This window comes from Mus caroli, chromosome 2 (assembly GCF_900094665.2).
Source record: "Mus caroli chromosome 2, CAROLI_EIJ_v1.1, whole genome shotgun sequence".
NCBI classification, from domain to species: Eukaryota; Metazoa; Chordata; class Mammalia; order Rodentia; family Muridae; genus Mus; species Mus caroli.
The window spans coordinates 20,945,770-20,966,105 of NC_034571.1; the positions used below are offsets into that span (position 1 = coordinate 20,945,770).

A 20,336-nucleotide genomic window follows, 5' to 3' on the forward strand; every position below is an offset into this window, starting at 1 on the left:
CTTTGTAGACCAGGCTGGCCTCGAACTCAGAAATCTGCCTGCCTCTGCCTCCCAAGTGCTGGGATTAAAGGCGTGCGCCACCACGCCCGGCTTGTGCTCTAGTCTTAACTGATAGAAGTTTACCTAGTGACAACATGGAGGGCCATGTCACTGAACAGAGAGCTAGTGGTCCCTGTTGTCTCTGGAAATGAGGCACAGCTGCATCAGGACCTACAGTGGACAGGAAGACAAGAGAGGACAAGAGTCACTTAAGATCAGGAACCAGTCAGTACAGGCCTCAGATTTCTTTTTGAAAATGTTTTTCTTGAGAATTTTGTATGCATGTATAATAAAATAGGATATCTACTTTCCACTTACCCTCCCAACCCCCATAATCTCACAACATAGTCTCTTTCCAACTCCATGTCCTTTTTACCTTTTTATTAGTTCTTTGAGAATATACAATATATTTTGATCACATTCCACCCCTTCCCCAGCTTCTCCAATGCCCTCTACCTCTGCAACCATGCCTTAGGCTTCTGAGGCAAAGGCAAGGCAAGTGTCCAGCTTCAGGTTGGTTAGTATGGATCATTCCAGCATGCTGCAGGGACATTCCTTATTGCCTGGTCCCTAGCCCTAGAAGATTTAAGAGAAGGGAGTATGGCCTTGTTGTAAGTCAAACCAGCGAGGGGCTGACTATGGGCTGCAGGCTGCACAGGAAGTAGAACTTCTCTCCTGTTGTCCAGCCTTGTCATAAAATGGACACCAGCATCAGAATTGAAACATCAAACAGAACCAAAGGAAACAGAACAGGTTCCTTTAGCTCCTTGCTGCCAGCAGGCAGCTCATAGCCTGCTCAGCGAGGCTGGGCTGCTCCAGTGGAACAAATGGAACCCTGCTGAATCCATGCGTGGGATCAAAAGAGTTTGTGCTCTCCATTTTCAAAGAAAAGAAAGTTGGTCAACCTTCATGCAGAAGTTCAGGAATGGGCTATTTGCTGCAGTGACAAAGGGAAGGGCAACGCCCGAGGCTCTCTGTCCAGAGATATTTCTCCCATGGAATGAGTGGCCATCAGAAGAGAGAGAGAGAGAGAGACAGAGAGACAGAGAGAGAGAGAGAAAGAAGAGAGCCTGGTGACACATCCTGTCCTTAGTGATATGTCAGCAATCCCTGGGGGTGACCACAGGAAAATGTGTTCAGTTGGTGTGGAACAGTTTAGATGTAGTTCTAGTCTGGGGAGCCCAACACAGGACCTGTGAGAATGTTCTCCCTCCCTTCTCCTGGTCATCGACTGCAGCAGTGCAAAGAGTCAGGGAGCTTTGGGCTGGGCCTCCCACCAACTAAGCTGCGCTACCCTGCCAAGGTAGCCACCCTGCAGGAGGCCCCTGCTGGACATGAGGTGGATAGAAATGGAGCTGTGGCCATATGTATCACAGCCATGCTGGAGAGGTGGATGGCATGGGGGCCATTTGTCTAGCACCTTCCCCAGTGCAGACTGTCTCAAGCTGTCTTATTCCTGTGATCTCCGTCATTCACTTGTCTTATGGAAAGGTCCTCACAGAGCTTCTAAGCTGTGGGCTCTGGGCTGTTCCTGCGTTAACCTTCCCAGAGCTGGTGGCTCTATCCATCCTCGTCCCCCCTCTACTGTGTGTAGTACAAAGGTCTGCTGGAGCCCCCAAGGATCTCAAGGTCTGGCAGGGTGAGAAAAGGGCAGGAAGCATGGAGCTATGTGAGGCTGTGTCTTGGCTTCAAAACCCTGGGAACTTCTGCTGCCCTTTTTGCTTACACTAAGGCTCTGCCCCACAGGGAGTGCTCTCCTAAGGGTTCTTTTGGCACCCTGTGTTCAGGGGGAGAAAGCGTGTGCTGTGCTTGTAGCCTGCTTTAGCAAGGTCCCACAGGCCCGAGTGTGAGTTCCTCAGTAAAGGTCTCCCATGTCTCTAGGGTATGACATCAATGATGAAGACTATACTGGACCTGACCTACCCAATCACATCTATGTTCTCTGGCACTGGCTTCAATAGCAGCATCAGCAACATCTTCAAAGACCGGCAGATTGAGGTGTGTCCCTAGCATACCTACCTGGCTTGCATTGGCTGTCAGTGGCCTTGGTACCGTCTTGCTTTCTCCAAGTTCATTTGTCCCTAGATGGAGAGGGAACAGTGTGAGAGGAGGTGACTTCTGATCCCTCTCCTCCTCACAGGACCTGTGGCTCCCCTACTTTGCCATCACTACCGACATCACAGCCTCTGCCATGAGGGTTCACACAGATGGTGAGAGCCTTCTCCAACCAAAACCACCACAGGGTTAGCTCAGTCAGGTCAGCAGCTCTAGGATCTTAGGCTGGTGTGGGAGCGTGGACAGGTAGTTCCATGAGATTGTTGTTGAAGGCACTGAGGGTCTTACAAACAAGAGTCACAGGCACATTTGGGTAAGGTAGGTAGAGGATGTCTCTGCCACAGGAGCACTCAGTGAATTAGGGCCTCAGGAACAAGGATATCCGGTGGGTAAAGGGTCTTTGGGAAAGGAGCAGAAGGAAGGGTCTAGGGGTCTTCACTTGGGCAAAGCGGGATTTCTGGGGGCCACAGAGGAATACTTCAATGCCATCTGTTTTGAGGCAAAGCCCTTTGAGGGTAAGAGGTCTGGTGGTGGTCTGCTAGGCTTAGTGTTCTCCCTGAAGGTTGGACCTATGAGCTTTCAGACTGACAGAGCTAAGGCTCTGATTCTCCAGTGCAGGACAAGGGCTACAGAGGGCAGAGAAAGGCTCCTTCCTGGCTGGCCCCTTTCCCACCAGATCTCTTTAATATTCCAGGCTCTCTGTGGAGGTATGTCCGTGCAAGCATGTCCTTGTCAGGCTATATGCCCCCACTCTGTGACCCCAAGGATGGACACCTGCTGATGGATGGTGGTTATATCAATAACCTCCCAGGTACTGCAGAGGACTCGGGAGTGCCCCCATGCTGGTACACAGTTCTTTGGTCATTCTGCCCTGTGGCTGTCTGCCATAACCGCCTCCACACCAGGAAGGCTGGGGTGGTACACGTTTTCCTTAGAGTATGCCAAGAGAAAATGTCAGGTTGGCATCAGCTGCTAGAGAACACATGTGAGTGTGCCCATGCATGCGCATGCGCACAGCGTGCCCCTAGCATATGGCTCTGCCTGTTAGCACAGTAGCAACAGAACAAAGGCCAAGGAGACAAACCAGGGGCAATTGATTTCCATCTGTGCCCACAGTTGGAAACTAAGAGCCTGCAGGTGCCACGTGTGCCGTGAGGCCATATCTACTACCTGTTGGCTACATGCTCAGAAGGGCTCCAACACAGTCCTTGCACATGGCTATACACAAGCTGAGACATTTGAACCTGCCTCCATAGGCCCAGGAAGAATACTAGAGAAGGTCCCCTGGTGGAGTCAGCAAGAGAAACAAAAGCCCTCTTGGTGCTTAGGAAAGCAGGGTCTGCTTCTCATCTGTTTTTCCCATTGCTCCTGGAATGCTGCCTCATGCCCTGGTGCTACATTCCTGACCTGGGCGGTAACTAGGCTACCTCTTTCTCTGCAGCGGATGTGGCAAGATCCATGGGGGCAAAGGTGGTGATTGCCATTGATGTTGGCAGCCGGGACGAGACGGACCTCACCAACTATGGCGATGCCTTGTCTGGATGGTGGCTGCTTTGGAAACGCTGGAACCCCTTGGCTACAAAAGTCAAGGTAGATTTGGTACCAAAAACGGACTAGATAGTCTCTCTGGGCTTATCGCTCATCCTCTTTGAGCCATCCCTGGCAGTAGGGATGTTCAGAGTCCAGCAGATCTGGGTCACTTGTTTGTACTTTTTCCCCGACCCTGGGACTAACTCTGGGACAAGACCAAAATGGGGTTTCGAGGCTCACCAAGGTCACATCTTTGGGACTCTAGCTCAGAGCCCATCATGTTTCTGGGCCAGGAGGGATGAAGAGGGAAGGCCAGGGTAGGAGGTTCAAGCATTCTTGGCAGGTGTTGAACATGGCAGAGATTCAGACTCGACTGGCCTATGTGTGCTGCGTCCGGCAGCTGGAGATGGTGAAGAACAGCGACTACTGTGAGTACCTGAGGCCTCCCATCGACAGTTACCGCACCCTGGACTTTGGCAAATTTGATGAGATCTGTGTGAGTATTACCAGCTGGCTTAAGAGAAAAGAGGACCTGGGGGTCAATTACCTTTCCAGCCTCTTTTCTAAGAGCACTAGGAGGGGCCTCCTCAAGTCCCTGATGAGGCCTCCTATGTACACAGGAAGTTGGGTATCAACATGGGCGGACAGTGTTTGACATCTGGGTCCGGAGTGGTGTCCTAGAGAAGATGTTGCAGGACCAGCAGGGGACAAGCAAGAGGAAGGACTGTGGGGTGAGAGGGCAGGAGGGTTAGGTGGGGCAGGGTAGGGGTCCTCTGTACCAGCAGCATCCCCTGCACCCACTCTGCCTGCCTCAGGTGTGTAGCCTGAGACAGGTGATGTGCCATGCTTTCTGCCTTTCTCCAGGTGTTCACCTGCCCCAATTCCTCCTTCACGGACCTTGCTGAGATTGTGTCACGGATTGAGCCGGCCAAGGTGGCTGCAGTGGATGGTGAGTAGATGTCTGGAGAGTGGGACAGAAAAGAGGTGGTAGGACTCCACTACACTAGACCCTCACTCTTGCCCTTGAAGAAGTCACCAACTCTTGAGCTCTACTGGCCAAGAAGCTCAGTACTGCTTCTCCATTGTGTCAAGACCCAGAGCCTATCTGTCCAGTTCCCACAACATGGGATTGCCTCCTAGGCCACTCAGGCTTCTCCTTCATCACTCCATAGAGCATCCTAACCACACCATAGACCTTAAGGGGAGCCTACAGGCAGAGGAGGCCTTAGGAGGCCCGAGGGCCACATCCAACAACATGGCTCTGATCTACAACCCTGCAATGGGGCCCCCCCATCTTGCAACAGAGCAACATGTTCTGCAGAATTCCCTGCTGCATGTACCATCTTAAAGAAGAACTTGAAAGATGCCCTGGAGTCTTCCCAGGGTGAGAGCCCCAACTGAGTTTGTGCTGGTCTCCTTACACAACTCTGACCCGGCCCCCATGTGTGGTTAGGGAGTAGGTAAGGAGGGTCATGTTTTTGTGAAAAACACACAGGACACATTGTGGAGTGAGATGAACAAAAGCAACTGTGAAGTGTTGCTGGGTCTGTGAGGTTCCTCTGGCAGCCCTGGAACTGGGCAGCTAGCTCTCTGGGAACTGTTACAGTGGGGCTGCGGATGGCCATGTTCTGCTTCACTTTTAGCCTTGCTTGGCACAGCCACTGTCCTTGGAGAGAGGACCAATGGAGCCCTCTCTTCTGCTCTAGATGAGTCTGACTATCAAACAGAGTATGAGGAAGAGCTGCCAGTCATCCCCAAGGAAACATATGCTGACTTCCAGAGCACTGGGATTGAGCTAGACTCTGACTCGGTGAGGTGCTGGACCCTGCCTTGCCTGTGCCGGACTCTGAGGTCCCCAAACAGAGCCTGCCCCTGGTCCCTGACTCTGGGCTAGCTACGTCTTCCCACTCCAGGTGATACAGCCTGGGGTCGGGCAAGTCCCCACTTTGCATATCTTGACCATGTCTGATTTGCTTCCAGGAATATGAGCCTTCGATGTTGCAAGGACCTCCCAGCTTGACTTCCCCAGAACAGTCCTAGGACTCCTTCCCTTGACTCCCTAATCAAGATGACAGGGGCCAAGACTGTAACATCCTTCCTGACTGGATAAATAAATAAAACACCTGGGCCTCACCCTTAGACTGAGGCTGCACCCATTCCTTAGAGGCTACTTCAGTTGCCTGACAAGATCAAACTGGATAATATAGCTATCTGGCTTCTTCCAGAGACATGGGCTGTGTTATTGGAGTTGTGGGCCTCTTCACTTCCCTGGCACCCTTGTATCCCCACAGCAAGACTGAGGAGCACTGACGCCTCTGTGAGGCATGGGAATGTGGGATTGTTGAACTAATAAACGTCAATCTGACTGTGTGGCTATTTTACTCTGGTGTAAAGGTTGCAGGGGCAAAGAGCTAAGAGGACCTGAGGTTGGGAAGGTCAGTGGGTGATCTCATGTTCTTTCAGGACCCTTTTGCTTCCAGGCAGCAACTCTAGGCTAGGCTAGGATGCTCCGGGTCTGGAGGAAACTAGGGTTTCCCCCTAAACCAAGGGTTTCTTCGGGCATACACAGGCCCTGGCCTAAGTGGAAGGGCATCACTTTTATGCCCCCAGGAAGAAAGCCTCCGGGAGGAGCCGCCTTTTAGCCACGCCCAATCTGTCATCATGGGGGTGGTGCCAACTCAGGCTCAGCGTCAGGAGGCGGAGCACCGCCCCCGGGTCCAGCCGCGCTCTCCTACAGTGGCTGGACGCGCTGGGCGCTGGGTGCGGCCATGCGGGGCCTGGGCCTAAGTCTGACCCTGACCCTGAGGCTGAGACCTAGCGCGACCTCAGGCGCCGTAAGGCTCCCCCGGCAGAGGCGGCGGGCGCGAGGCGCGCTCTGAAATCCGGGGGATGCGCGGGCGCCGTGACCATGGGTGCCGCCGCCTCCAGGAGGAGGGCGCTGAGGAGCGAGGCCATGTCCTCGGTAGCGGCCAAAGTAAGGTGAGTGGGCCGGGCTGACCGGCTACCGCTGCCGGCTACCCTCTGTGGTGTGTGCTGCTGCCCTAATGCCCTGTGATCTTCCTGTTCCGACTGGAGTGGGCATTGGGCCTTAAAACCTGACGCCCACAGGCTGGGCAGATTAGACAGAAAGTAGTCGGAGGTCTCTGACCAGGATGTCCTGGCTCTCTGTGGTGGGTGGGAAGAGCCCACGTCTTCTCATGTTGATGTGGAAGGCCTGGGTGGGGGTAAATATGGTAGGGAGGGTCTTGCCAGTATTGGAGGCTGGTAGCCAGCATGTACTGACCGTGTTCCCTCTGCTTACCATGCAGAGCAGCCCGAGCGTTTGGAGAGTACCTGTCCCAGAGTCACCCTGAGAACCGCAACGGTGCAGGTAGGTACACTGGAAACAAAAGGCTGTTCTGGGTGAGTCCTCTGCCCCAGGCCAGGGCCAGGGCCAGGGCCAGGGCCAGTGGAGTGTGAGCCAGCCCAGGTACCTTGCTGGCGTGTCTACCCCACATCCCTTGCCCTCCAGGGCCCAGAACCCTAGGAGGAGCTCCAGTCACCCATCTCCATGGCGCCCTCCCAGCCTGGGTTGTTGGCATGGCAACAGGCCTCTTGGCACCCCCAGGGCTGGCACCACTGTCTGGGGGCCAGCTGGTGGGGGGAGGGGAGGAATTGGCACCAGGCAAATGGGTGTATCTGCAGGCTCTTGGGGGGATATTGGCCTGTCTATTCTTAACTTCTGATGATTATGCACAGGTAGTGAGGCCTGCCTGCCACCCCAATCCTCACTCTCACAAGGGCTTCAGGCCCAGATAAGCAGAGAAACAGGCCACCTGGCAGAGCCTTTTCTAGTAATCTCAGCCCCCTCATTAAGGTTGGTGCTTGCTGAGTGTGCCAGAGGACTGGGAGGGTAGACCATCAGGCTGAAGGTTCACCTGATGTCTTTCCCTTAGACCACCTGCTGGCTGACGCCTACTCTGGCCACGACGGGTCCCCAGAGATGCAACCTGCACCCCAGAACAAGCGCCGCCTCTCCCTCGTCTCCAATGGCCGATATGAGGGCAGCATCTCAGATGAGGCAGTCAGCGGGAAGCCGGCTATAGAGGGCCCCCAGCCCCACGTGTACACCATCTCTAGAGAGCCAGCCCTGCTACCTGGCTCTGAAGCTGAAGCCATTGAGCTAGCAGTGGTAAAAGGGAGGAGACAGCGGGAGCGGCACCCTCACCACCACAGCCAGCCCCTGCGTGCCAGCCCAGGCAGCAGCCGGGAGGACATCAGCAGGCCCTGCCAAAGCTGGGCAGGAAGCCGCCAGGGCTCCAAAGAGTGCCCAGGATGTGCCCAGCTGGTCCCTGGTCCCTCTTCTCGGGCCTTTGGGCTGGAGCAGCCACCTCTACCTGAGGCTTCTGGCCGCCACAAGAAGCTGGAAAGGATGTATAGCGTTGATGGAGTGTCTGGTGAGGGCCTTATCTTTGGGCCTGGGCAGATACCTGCTGGCCTCTAGCAGCAGCAGCCAACACTGCAAAGCTGGGTACCCTGGTGTGATAGCAGTCAGGATGAAATCCCTTCCATCTGAGCTCACCTCCTTGCCCAAATCCTGTGAACTGTGGCCTCTCTCAGTTCACAGGCAAACAAACCTACCACGGTTTATCAAGGATAGTTCCTGGAGGAGAGGGCCTGGGAGGACCTTGAAAACATAGATCAGGCCATCTTCAGAAGCTACAAGGGAGGGGAAGTTTTTTGGGCCCTGAGGTTATTGATGCTGAGCTGGAAGGGAGGGCTGGGATACCCTGAGGCATGCTGTACTTAGGGACTATCCTTCCCCACCATGCATCATGCCTGGGCTGCAGAGAGTAGCTCTAGGGGACCCCGGGAAATGAACAACTCATCAAGGTGGGCTGCACCCTAAGGACCTCTTACCCTCTTGTAGGGATGAAAGGAGGGAAATGTCTGGCCAGCTGGCAGCTAAGAAGGGCTACCTTATGTCTAAGAGGGACAAAATGTGACAGTGCAGAGACAACCTCTGAGAATGTTCCTCACACTGAACCACTAGAGAAAAAGTTAAACAGAGAGCACCTCAAGCCAAGCGATAGAAAGATAGCTCAGGGACTAAGAACACTCTGCTAGTGCAAGAGGACCCAGTTCTGGTCCTTAGCAACCACACTAAGCATCTTACTACCACCTGTGAACTCTACCTCTAGCCTCTCCTCCACACCCCCTTCTCTCTAAATAAATAAATAAATAAATAGAGCCACAAGTCAGAGAGGATGGATGGGAGGTTATGTCCCAGAACTCCGCCCTGGACCAGCTTTTTTCTCTCCTTGAGAGTCGTCCTACCCCTGGGCCCAGAGTCTTTTCAAAATAGAGCGAGGACTGGGCTTGGGGACTCCTACCTTGCCAGCCACAGCCTTGCTTTTCTTTCAGATGATGTCCCCATCCGTACCTGGTTCCCCAAGGAAAACCTTTTCAGCTTCCAGACGGCAACCACAACTATGCAAGCGTGAGTTCGGTGTCCACTGCCCAGAGCCCGTGGCTGGGTTGTCTCTTCCCAGGGCTCAGGAAGGACTGACAACTGCTGCCTGGGCTCTGGCTCAGCCTAGGGTTTTTGTGAACGGCTGCATGTGCCACATTGTGCAGGGTCTGCGGGTGGGCCAAGCTGAGGCTCTGCACCCCAGCAGGCAGGCTACCTGCTCCCTCGGGCCACGTCCGACCTCTGCTTCTCCCTACCCCTTCCCTTACTTACATTCCCCCGTGGGCATTCCCTGTATTCAGACTACCCACTTCGTTGCGGCCGTTTATCTTCGTTTTTGCCAGAGGCCCTGACCCAGAGTTGCAGCTGATCACGTCATCACTAAGTGGTTTTGGGTGGGGGTGGGGGTTCTAGTCCTCATGCGTACCCTGAACTCCACCGTCAGGCTGCTTCTGTGTGACAGGTGACTGTTACCAAGGTCTGCTCTTCTTTACCGGATAGGCATCTAGATTGTCCTCCCTAGGACACGCCTTTGAAGCAGAGTCCCTCCCCAGAATAGTCCTCCCCCAGCCGCAACTGCGATGGCAAAGTGCACAGGGCACAGACAAGCTTCTGTGGGACCAAACCCCAACCTTGCCTGGCTAAAACTCAGCACCTAGTAGTATGGCCGCGCCTCAGCCTCTGGTGCCCTTGAGTCCAGTGGACATCCTGATGGAGGGAACTACCTCCAGGGGGTCTGGGGGGCTAAAGGAAGGCAGAGATCCACACTCACGGTGTCCTCTTTCTCTTGCTGCCTCTTGACACTGTGGCTTCAGCATCTCGTAAGTATGCCATGCAGTGTGCACTTAGGGGCACAACCATTGTCCTGGGGGGCCCTCCCACCCTTGGACAGAATTCTGCAGGTCAGGGATCCTGGGCCTGGGCAGTGAGTAGTGCTGAGCTCCCGTTAGTCCAGACTCCTGTGGACAACTAGGCCGCAGCAGGACCTGCTGGGAGCTGGGCCTGGGATGCCCCTCTGGGCCCCCGTGCTTGTGCCTCTGTCTCCACGTCTGTGTCCCTCCTGCCTTCAGCCAAGGGCAGTGCTGACTTGCGGCGGTTTCTCAGGGTATTCAGGGGCTACGCGGAGAGGAAGCGTCGGAAACGGGAGAATGATTCCGCGTCTGTAATCCAGAGGTAGGGCCTGCCAGCCACTCGCCACCAGGGTCTATCTCTAGTCTGCACTGGCCTGGCCAGGGCCCTCCTGGCCCTGGAAGACCTGATGGGGGAAGGGTGGTGGCGACCACTGGTCTGGCCCTGCTCTGGGGACGTGGCAGACAGGAGGCCGTGTGGCCAGGCTGCATTTCAGCCCCTGGACCTATACTTTGAGGGTATATTGGTAATCATACTGAAGCTAGCTGGCCCATCCAAGTCTGTGTAGCCCTGAAGCCCAGAGCTGTTCATCCAGTGGCACCGCCTACCCTCTCCAACTCCCACCCACCTCAGAGGTGTGTCTGGGAAGCTGGACGTGGGTCTTGGCAGGGCACAAAATTTAGGAGAAAAAAAAATGTGTCCCTCATGGGGAAGGGACATTTTGAAAGCCCCAGAGCAGCTTGTGGGCGTGGGTTCAGGTAGAGGATGTTAGGATGTCTGCAACAGAGGAAATGCCTGCGAGAAGCATGAGCAGACAACAAAGCTAGGAGACACCGTGCCTCTGCTCTGAGGTCCTGGATGGGGCTCAGGAGTAGATAGGCCTTGTCTATGAGCCTTGGGGAGATGGTTCAGTATCCACCCTTAGCGTGGTCAGGGACTAGGTTGGCAGGAGCCAGCATCCACCCTGCTGTGTACCCTCATCACCCCATGCTTTCTCCTTCAGGAACTTCCGCAAACACCTGCGCATGGTTGGCAGTCGGCGGGTGAAGGCCCAGAGTAAGATGGGTCCTGGGAAGGTGGGCACAGCTGTGCTTGGCAGTCTGGGCTTCTTGGCAAGCTGGGCTTTGCATGTTGGCAGTCCACCTCCCTCAGCCTGCTCTGGCCCCACATACGTATCTACAGGCGCCACCACTGGTTGGCCTGTTCTGCCTTCCCCTCAGCTCTTACCCCCTCTTTTGTGTCGTCCTGTCCGTCTCTGTCTCAGTGCTCTGTCTTGCCCCCAACAGTGTTGGACCTCACCCAGGCCCTACTTGACCAGCCCCTGACCTAGTGTTCTGCCTGCTTAGGCTCTGCCCTGAGCCTACAGTAGGCCCACAGTAGTCCACACTGTGTCCTTTGCTTCCACCCTTGTGTCCTCTAAGTCTAGATTCTGATCCTGGTATCTGTGCCTCTACATGAACCATACCGTTGGTCTTAGTCCACTATCTGTGACCTCAGGCCGATCCTTGTCAGCTTCTGCCTCTCCACACACCCCAGCCCCCTTCCCAGGGCCTGAGTCTTCTCTGCTCTCGCCCCCTCTGGCTAATGGGGTTTTGCTCTCACTCACTGCAGCGTTCGCTGAGCGTCGCGAACGGAGCTTCAGCCGGTCCTGGAGCGACCCCACCCCTATGAAAGCCGACACTTCCCACGACTCCCGAGACAGTAGGTGTCCAGGTGCAGGCTGGCCCACTTCCCTGACAAGTTCCCTTAGGCCCCATATCCCTGTCAGGGTCCCATGCCAGTATGGCTAGGCTTCTGCGCTTTTGCTCTCTGAGCCTCAGTTTACCTGTCTATGAGATGGAAGTACCTGGTATCCTATCTCTTAGGCTGGGTTAACTAATGGCTAAGCAGTGCTGACACTGGGCATCTGTAAGGTGGTACCCACTGTCTCTCAGGGCATACTTGGCCGCAGGTGACACTTGTGTTGGGTCCCAGCTTCACATGTCTCTCCTCCTCCTATGTGGGGCTGCTTCCCACTGGTATCAGTGGCCTGGCTCTGCAGTTTGACTGTGACTGTGACCTTCATACCTACCCAAAGAACCTCCAGGACATGGTTGGGCTCTATGAGTGGTATGCCACTCTCCTGGTGACCCCTCCTGTTCCCAGGCAGTGACCTACAGAGCTCCCACTGCACCCTGGATGAGGCTTGTGAGGACCTGGACTGGGACACAGAGAAAGGTCTGGAGGCCATGGCCTGCAACACCGAGGGCTTCTTGCCACCCAAGGTCATGGTGAGGCCTACCTCTGGGTGTACCCCCATGGCACTTAGATGGAGCTCAGCCTTGTCCTCTAGTCCTCCCTACTATGCCCACACTCCATACTTGGCTCAGGGAGGGGTCTCCAAGGCTCTCCCTCAGTGGTGCTTCCTGGGGGAGTTTCAGAGGTTAGGGTTACAGGAGAGTTGACTGTGAGGTGTACCTCACAGGGCTTTCCCCGTCCCCTACAGCTCATCTCCTCCAAGGTGCCAAAGGCCGAGTATATCCCTACTATCATCCGCAGAGATGACCCGTCCATCATTCCCATTCTCTACGTGAGTGTCCTTCCCAACTCTGCATCCATACAAATCCTGGTACACCGCTTCCTCGCGGCCTAGCTACCAGTGCCTGAATGCCCTGGGGGGACCAGCAAGGGCTCTGATGTGTGGCCTATCTGTTCTCAGGACCACGAGCATGCAACCTTCGAGGACATCCTGGGTGTGTATCTCACGCGCTTCATCTGGTGTCTGGCAGGAAGGGTGGACTTGCATGGGGAGGGGCAGTGCTCATAGCCCTCTGTCCACAGAGGAAATAGAGAAGAAATTGAACATCTATCACAAGGGGGCCAAGATCTGGAAGATGCTGATTTTCTGCCAGGTAGAAGCAGCCTTTCCCTTCCTCCCCAGGAGAAGAGGGCAGTGTGGTATGGGTAGGGCCCCAAGATCTTCCTCAGTGTGGATGTGTCCGTGTGGTACATTTGTGGACGACATGCGCACGCCTCATCCTAGCCTCCCTCTAGCACTCCTGAGGCCTGACCGTGACCTCTTTCAGGGCGGCCCTGGACACCTTTATTTGCTCAAGAACAAGGTGGCCACCTTTGCCAAAGTGGAGAAGGAAGAGGACATGATCCAGTGAGAGCGGAGGGTGCCCTGGGTTGTGGGAGGGAAGTCTAGAACCTGGTCCATTCCTTCCAATGCCCTCCCTCCACCGTGCTTCTGGACGCTCAGTTATGGGGCCATCTGTCACCCCACCAGCTTCTGGAAGAGGCTGAGCCGCCTGATGAGCAAGGTGAACCCCGAGCCGAATGTCATCCACATCATGGGCTGCTACATTCTGGGGAACCCTAACGGGGAGAAGGTAGGGACTCGAGAGGTGCGTGTGGGAGGGGGGGGCTGAAGAGGGCTCTCAGGCCGCTCGAGGGTCCTAAGCAAGGAGGGTGGGTCATGCCCTTAACCCCAGACTCATGGCCGTACCCTTCCTGAAGCTGTTCCAGAACCTCAGGACCCTCATGACCCCTTACAAGGTTACCTTTGAGTCGCCTCTGGAGCTGTCTGCCCAAGGTGAGCTATTCCGCTGCCTGCCTGCTTAGAGGGCTGCTTAGGTTTGACCCTTCTGGCACTTCGTCAGGGCTGAGCCTCTCGGCTCATCTCTCTCCTGCCCAGGGAAGCAGATGATCGAGACCTACTTTGACTTCCGGCTGTACCGCCTATGGAAGAGCCGCCAGCACTCAAAGCTGCTGGACTTTGATGACGTCCTGTGAGAAGCATGGGTCATGCCCAGGAACCACCAGGCCATTTCCTCTGGGCTGGGGACCTAGAGCTGGGCTGCCTCTTGCACCCGGGACAGTGTGACCCTGCTCTTGCCCACAGCCACTTCAGGGACCCTCAGACGTTGCTCAGGTTCTCGTAGGGTCTGGTCCTCACTGCACCAGTGGGCCACAGAGGCCACAGTCCTGGTGATCCAGATTAATAATCTCAGCCCATGGCCAGTGGCCTCTCAATGGCCAGGGCATTGACCTGTCATGCCTCGCCTGGAGGCAGCAGCATTGGGAATCCCCTCCATGGGGTTCATAGAAATAAGTGCAATTTTTTTACACCCCTGAAACAATTTGAAGGGAAGCAGCATTACTAATTAACTAGTTAAGCACTCTGCTACTAGTTACAGTGTAGACAACCGGCCCAGTGTGTGTTCAGGTCCTCCTGTCCCCCAGCCTCTCAGCCCTGCTGTATTTGATCACCAGCACCAGGATGGCCCATCAGTGTGGGGCTAGCTCTGTCAGGCTGCCTAGCCTGGCCCAGTCTACACTGGCCAAATCTGGCCTGCTTTCACCCTTTTGTCACCCCTGGCTTACTTTGGCCTCATCCTGGCAAGGGGTAGGCTGTGCAGTTAGGAGGGAAGAGCCTCACCCTCCCTCTTGTCAGGGGAGCACTGGGTTGCCATCTGTTGCCCACCTCCTTAAGCCAACTCATTTCCCTTTGCTGCTGCTGAACTCGGCTTTTTCTAGCCTTGGTCTGGAAGCCACATCCCAGCCCAGTGGCTTAGGGGTGTGGTGGGGCCAGCCGGGGCTGGGCCTGGGAAGGCAAGAACCTCACCAGCATTGTGGTGGTGGAGGGCCTAGATCTGTCACCCCAGGCTGGAGAGTCAAGTAGCTGGTGAACTGTGAGGTCCCCGTGACTCCCTTCAGTCTTGTCCAGGGTCTAGCAGGGTGGGCTCTCTTGTACATAGTTGGAGCTTGGGGGCAGGCCCCCCTTTTGTAGAGCCTGGGGTCTGGGGACACCTGGCCGTGTCCCTGACCCAGGGGAGTTAGGATTGGGCACTGAACAATGTACGATATCCCTTAGAGTGACCATTAAACTTGACCCTCTGCTGCAGCTGCTGTGTGGGTCTTCTCATTTGGGACTCACTTTCCATGAACATGCCAGCCTGAGGCCACTGCTGCGTGGCTTCCTTCACACCAGGGCCTGGACAGGATAGAGCCATCAGAACAGCCACCTTAAGGATATATATACCATGGGAAGATATGATAGGGATCTCCCAGAGTGTCCACCAACCAGCACAGGTAGTAGAGGCACTGTCTTCTTCCTGCAGTGGTAAGAATCAGGCAGGGGACTGTGGTTGTGAGCAGAAACAGCCTGCATCCCTGCCATAGCCCATCAGCATGGAAGAGTGGTGTTCTCAACCTCTTTCAAGCCACCTTGTTCATGTGGCCAGAACAAGAAGCCAGATGGTGGCTACAGCCTCAGTTGTGAGCCACATGCCCTCCATGTCCAGGGTACAACCAGACTTAGCTACTTGATCATTACCGGTCCAGGGGTAGGGACCAGAGCAGCTGGGCAGTTCAAGGGCTAGGGATGGGCTGGTGGTACAGTATACAGTATGACAAAGCCTGGTGGGTTTGAGGCTAGGTGCTGGGGACCGCCCTTCTGAGGAGTTTGGCACCAGGACACTCAAGGAAGGACTAAGAGGAAGAAGGCATGGTTTGGGTGTCACCATGAACATAGTTTTGGAAGACTGGCCTAGGTTAGTCTGTATTTTTACTCAGCTACCACACTCTCTGAAAGTAATATAAACCACATGGTCAAGTGTGCATGCGTATGTGTGTGTGTTTCTAGTCACTGCTACTTTGAGTCTACATGCTGGTGTTATGCAAACGGGATAGTGTTTGTAGTTCTAGTCTCCCAACATTGCTGTTTAGAAGGCACATTTAATGCCATAATCCTGACCTTAGCCCTAGAGCAGGCAAGCATTTGCTCTGAGCCTCCCTATAGGCTCAGCCTGCAGTCTAGCTGGGGTAGCAGAGGCGCCTGCTTATAGCCCTGAAAGTTGGGCTTCTGTAGTCCACAGCCCTAAATGTCCTTGAACTTTTCTGAAGCATCTATGTACTCACTTTCCTCAATCAAATTAACAGACAACCAGGAAAAACAGTTGGGCAGAAATATTTTTTAAAATACACAAAGTGTTAATATCTTTTTTTTTTTTTAATTCCCTGATAGGGTCTCACTATGTATCCACGAGTGGCCTAGAACTGGGTATTTAGTTCTGGCTCACCTTAAACCCTCCTCCCTCTGCCTCCCAAGTGCTGGTATTAAAGGCATTCAGCCCTACACTCAGCAAGAGTGTAGTTAGCATCTTAGTTAGAGTTTTATTGACACCATGACCAAGGCAACTTTTTTTTTTTTTTTCGAGACAAGGTTTCTCTGTATAGCCCTGGCTGTCCTGGAAATTCACTTTGTAGACCAGGCTGGCCTCCAACTCAGAAATCCTCCTGCCTCTGCCTCCCAAGGCAACTTTTATAAAGGAAAAATGTAATCGGGGCTGACTTACAGTTTCCGAGGTTCAGTCCATTATCATGGCAGGAAGCATGGCAGCATGCAGGCAGACATGGTGCTGGAGAAGGAGCTAGAGCTCTACATCTTGGTCTGAAGTCATTCAAAAGGAGACTATCTTCTATAGACAATGAGGAGGAGGGTCTGGGTCATACTGAGCAGACTTATATGAGGCCTAAAAGCCCTGCCTCCACAGTAAAGCACTTCTTCTAACAAGGTCACGCCTCTTTTTTTGTTTTTAAAGATTTATTTATTATTACACATAAGTACACTGTAGCTGTCTTCAGACAGCACCAGAAGAGGGCGTTAGATCTCATTACAGGTAGTTGTGAGCCACCATGTGGTTTCTGGGATTTGATCTCAGGACCTTCGGAAGAGCAGTCAGTGCTCTTACCCGCTGAGCCATCTCTCCAGCCCAAGGTCACACCTCTTAATAGTCTCACTTCCCATGGGCCAAGCATATTTAAACCATCACATTCCACTTCCTGGTACCCACTGACTTGTTCAAACAAGTCTATAGCATATACTCTTAGCCATAGCATAATGCAAAATACATTTAGTCCAACTTCAAAAATCCCCAGTCTTATCACGGTCTCAACAATGTTTAGAAGTTCAAAGTTTCTTCTGAGATTCATGCAGTCCCTTAATTGTAATAATCCCCTATAAAATCAAAAGCCAAAAACAAATCACACACTTCCAACATCACAGGATATACATGTTCCAAAACACTACAGTGAGGAAGTACTAGACCAAAGCAAGACCAGAACAAGCTGGGCAAACTCCAAACTCTGCATCTCCTTGTCTGATGTCCAACTTTCATCTCTGTTGACAGCAACACAATTTCTCTTGGGCTGGTTCCACTTCTTGTTAGCAGCTTTCCTCAGCAGGTATCCTTTAGCTCTGATGTCTCTAATATCTTGGGGTCTCCAAAGCAACTTCAGCTTCACAGTCTCTTGTTCCACTCTCTGGGGTTCACATGATCTGGGCTCCTCCAAAGGGCTTGGGTCACTTCTCCAGCTCTGCCCTCTGTAGCCCTCTAGGCTTTAGCTGACTCCACTCCACTGCTGCTGCTGTTCTTGGTGATCATCCAGTTACTGGCATCTCCAATACACTGATAATGGCTAAACCTCTGAAACTCTAAGCCAGCTCCAATTAAATGTTTGCCTTTATAAGAGTTGCCTTGGTCATGGTGTTTTTTTCAGAGTCATAAAACCCTAAACAAAAATTAGTACCAGGAATGGGGTCTCATCTGTACTGGGTAGGGCCTAAGCATGTATATGAAACCTCAGAGCTCTACCTCCACACATTTCCTCTAACAAGGCTATACCTCTTCTAATAAGGACACATCTCCTAATAGTACCATTTCCCATTGGCAAAGCATATTGAAACCACCAGAGGATGTGGCTGTGAGTTTATGGTGCCAAGGGGCTGCCTCTAGGGCTTCAGGCATGCTAATGTATGGAATTCTACCACTAAGGTACAGCTCTAGTCTCTACCCCCTTTTAAATTTTGTTTTGAGACAGGGTCTCACTAGTCTATGCTGGCTTTGAACTCATTCATTCTATAGCTCAGGCTGATGTTGAATTTACAGTCCTACTGGGCAGCTTCTCTAGTGGCTGTTTAGTACAGCTTATTAGCCTCAATATATAAAAAGCCTTTTTAATTAAAAATATTTTATGGTTATGTGTGTAAGTGTGGGCACATGCTTATGAGTGCAGGTACTTACAGAATCAGAAGCCATCAAGAAGAGCACTAAGAAGCAATTGTGAACTGCCTAACATAGGTGCTGCCCTAGCTAGTTTTATGTCAACTTGACCCAAGCTAGAGGCATCTGAAAAAAAGGAAGCTCAATTGAGAAAAATGCCTCCATGAGATCCAGATGTAAGGCATTTTCTTAATTTGTGATTGATGGGGGAAGACCCTGCCCATGACGAGTGATGGCATCCCTGGGCTGGTGGTCCTGGGCTCTGTAAGAAAAGCAGACTGAGCAGGCCATGGAGAGCAAGCTAGGAAGCAGTACCCCTGCATGGCCTCTCCATCAGCTCCTGCCTCCAGGTTCCTGCCCTATTTGAGTTCCTGTCTTGACTTCCATCAGTGATGAACAACAAATAAACCTTTTCCTCCCCAATTTGCTTTTTGGTCATGGTCTTTTGTCATACCAACAGAAACCATAACTAAGGTGCCAAGAGATAAGGGTCCTCTACAAGAGCTAAGCCACCTCTACAGCCTTTAAAAAAAGAGTTTTTTTTTTTTGTTGTTTTGTTTTTTTTTTTTTTTTTTTTTTTTTTTTTACAATGATGACACAAAGGTCTATAGAGGAGAATGAGCTAAGGCCCGAAGAGACACTACAGGAGAGCTGAGTGGCCAGAACAGTCATAAGGAAAGTCACAGCACAGCACTACTACAGGCAGCAATGGCTTCTCTCATGGAGCCATTTTCTCTGTTGAGCTTCCTTCTTTTCAGATACCTCTAGCTTGTGACAAGTTGACCTAAAACTAGCCAGGGCAGCACCTCTGTTAGGCAGTTCAGAATTGATGGTGATTTCTGTAAGTACCTGCACACTACAGCCACAAACAGCAGTGGCTGGCTCCCTGTTACATTCTCGGAGAATTAATTACTAACAGCTATGTAAATGCAGCTAATAAGCTCTCCATTCTCTTCCTTCTGTGAAGAGGTCACTGTTCCATTGTCCATGCGGTGCCCAGGAAGCAGGGTATTGCCAGGCCATCCAGGTAGTGTCCTGAAGGAAGAACAGACTGATTATTCAAAGGTCAAAGGGTGGGGGGGTGTTGGTTGTTTTTTGTTTTTTTGAGACAGGGTTTCTCTTTGTAGCTTTGGAACTCTCTCTGTAGACCAGGCTGGCCTCAAACTCAGAGCGATACAGAGATCTGCCTGCCTCTACTTCCCAAATGCTGGGATAAAGATGTGCACCACCTCTGCTGGCTATTCAAAGTTCTTACGATTCCAGAGAAAGGATGGCTAGGGCAGCCAGAGCCCTGAATACCTGTTGGAAGTGATTAAAAAATACAGAAGGCTGATAGTGGTCTCCTGTCCACTAACTTGATGTGTACACCTCCCTAATTGTCCGAAGGGCTTTTGAACAATAGCACAAGGTCATTATGCCCTGTCCATACCTTGACTGGTGGTGGTCTTCATGCAGGCCTATGCTCTCAAGTATGGACGCCCTGGCCTTTGTGTTCAGGTTTATCTACAGAACTCCAGATGGATACCCCAGGCAGTTCTTTGACCTGATGTGCACCCCAGCAGAGTACCTACCTTAGGAAGAACCAGGCTTGGGCATGGGAGCCATGCCACTGGGTTGGAGCATTAAGGGCCTGCCAAAGTGTTCTTGCTACCAGTGCTGAGAATAAATGCTTAGATAGAAATGCTGCAGCAGCCACACCCTCCATTGGGTACCTTGCTTGCTGGGGCAGAAAAGGCATGGGACCTGTTTCTTCAGGGGCCCCAGCACCTACAGGAAGGCAGGCTAACTCTTCCACTTGCAGAATCTCCTACTTCTATGTCAGTCGTTACCAACTCCCCCTTTACTTGGGGCTTGGGAAGCAGAAAAGGGAACTGCAAAGTTTCAGAAGCCACTCCACCCCACTTCTTTACTTGTGCACAACTTACATGAACTCAGATCTGACCCTGGTGATCCATCTGACCCATCCCCAGTCCCGACTGTAGGACCTAATGCTGCCAAACGAGACAGTGCTCTCCACAGGCTGGGAAAGGGCACTGGGCTTGAGTCCACAGCCCACTGAGGGTGAAACTCAACATCAGAATCTCAAAAGTAAGATTCAAGATGCTCCAAGCAGAATTACTTTGCTACTAAAAAATCATAAAAGACAAACAGAAACACAGACGTGGGCAAGCAGTAAAGCTATGCTCAGAATACTAGAAAGTTCCAGCAAGAAGGAGGAGGGGGAGGAGAAGGAGGATGAACAGGAAGAGGAGGAGGAGGGGGAGGAAAGGAAGGAAGAAAGGAAGGAAGGAAGGAAGGAAGGAAGGAAGGAAGGAAGGAAGGAAGGAAGGAAGGAAGGAAGGAAGGAAGGAAAGGAAGGAAGAGGAGGA

General features: G+C 52.8%; 2 protein-coding genes across 9 annotated transcripts in view; both read left to right on the top strand.

The window, feature by feature from the left end:
* Pnpla7 (patatin like phospholipase domain containing 7) overlaps window positions 1-5,994 on the top strand; it is an 82,361-nt gene extending 76,367 nt beyond the window's left edge. The window contains exons 27-35 of the mRNA XM_021156454.2: window positions 1,921-2,037; window positions 2,180-2,249; window positions 2,789-2,905; window positions 3,536-3,684; window positions 3,968-4,120; window positions 4,245-4,355; window positions 4,489-4,573; window positions 5,331-5,434; window positions 5,605-5,994. Coding sequence (XP_021012113.1) covers window positions 1,921-2,037; window positions 2,180-2,249; window positions 2,789-2,905; window positions 3,536-3,684; window positions 3,968-4,120; window positions 4,245-4,355; window positions 4,489-4,573; window positions 5,331-5,434; window positions 5,605-5,664 — 966 coding nt within the window. The 3' untranslated portion in view covers window positions 5,665-5,994. The remainder of the gene's footprint in view (window positions 1-1,920; window positions 2,038-2,179; window positions 2,250-2,788; window positions 2,906-3,535; window positions 3,685-3,967; window positions 4,121-4,244; window positions 4,356-4,488; window positions 4,574-5,330; window positions 5,435-5,604) is intronic.
* A 316-nt stretch (window positions 5,995-6,310) lies between these two features.
* Nsmf (NMDA receptor synaptonuclear signaling and neuronal migration factor) lies at window positions 6,311-14,807 on the top strand. 8 transcript variants are annotated; one of them, XM_029474281.1, is made up of 16 exons: window positions 6,311-6,603; window positions 6,933-6,994; window positions 7,560-8,060; window positions 9,028-9,103; window positions 9,889-9,894; window positions 10,178-10,246; window positions 10,926-10,978; window positions 11,534-11,623; window positions 12,068-12,192; window positions 12,408-12,491; window positions 12,621-12,654; window positions 12,743-12,813; window positions 12,988-13,067; window positions 13,191-13,293; window positions 13,421-13,496; window positions 13,599-14,807. In XM_029474281.1, the coding sequence occupies exons 1-16, from the start codon at window positions 6,533-6,535 to the stop codon at window positions 13,694-13,696; spliced, it is 1,599 nt and encodes a 532-aa protein (XP_029330141.1). In that variant the 5' UTR covers window positions 6,311-6,532; the 3' UTR covers window positions 13,697-14,807. The 8 variants fall into 8 exon arrangements, with proteins under 8 accessions (XP_029330141.1, XP_029330143.1, XP_021040602.1 ...); XM_029474283.1 differs by lacking the exon at window positions 10,178-10,246; XM_021184943.1 differs by lacking the exon at window positions 9,889-9,894.
* The last annotated feature ends 5,529 nt before the right edge of the window (window positions 14,808-20,336 follow it).

Excerpts from the sequence above, each read along its gene's own strand:
- Nsmf (XM_029474281.1), top strand. The coding sequence starts at position 6,533 with ATGGGTGCCGCCGCCTCCAGGAGGAGGGCGCTGAGGAGCGAGGCCATG. Across the intron at positions 6,604-6,932 it reads TCGGTAGCGGCCAAAGTAAG|AGCAGCCCGAGCGTTTGGAG; the intron begins GTGAGTGGGCCG and ends CTTACCATGCAG. Across the intron at positions 6,995-7,559 it reads TGAGAACCGCAACGGTGCAG|ACCACCTGCTGGCTGACGCC; the intron begins GTAGGTACACTG and ends TCTTTCCCTTAG.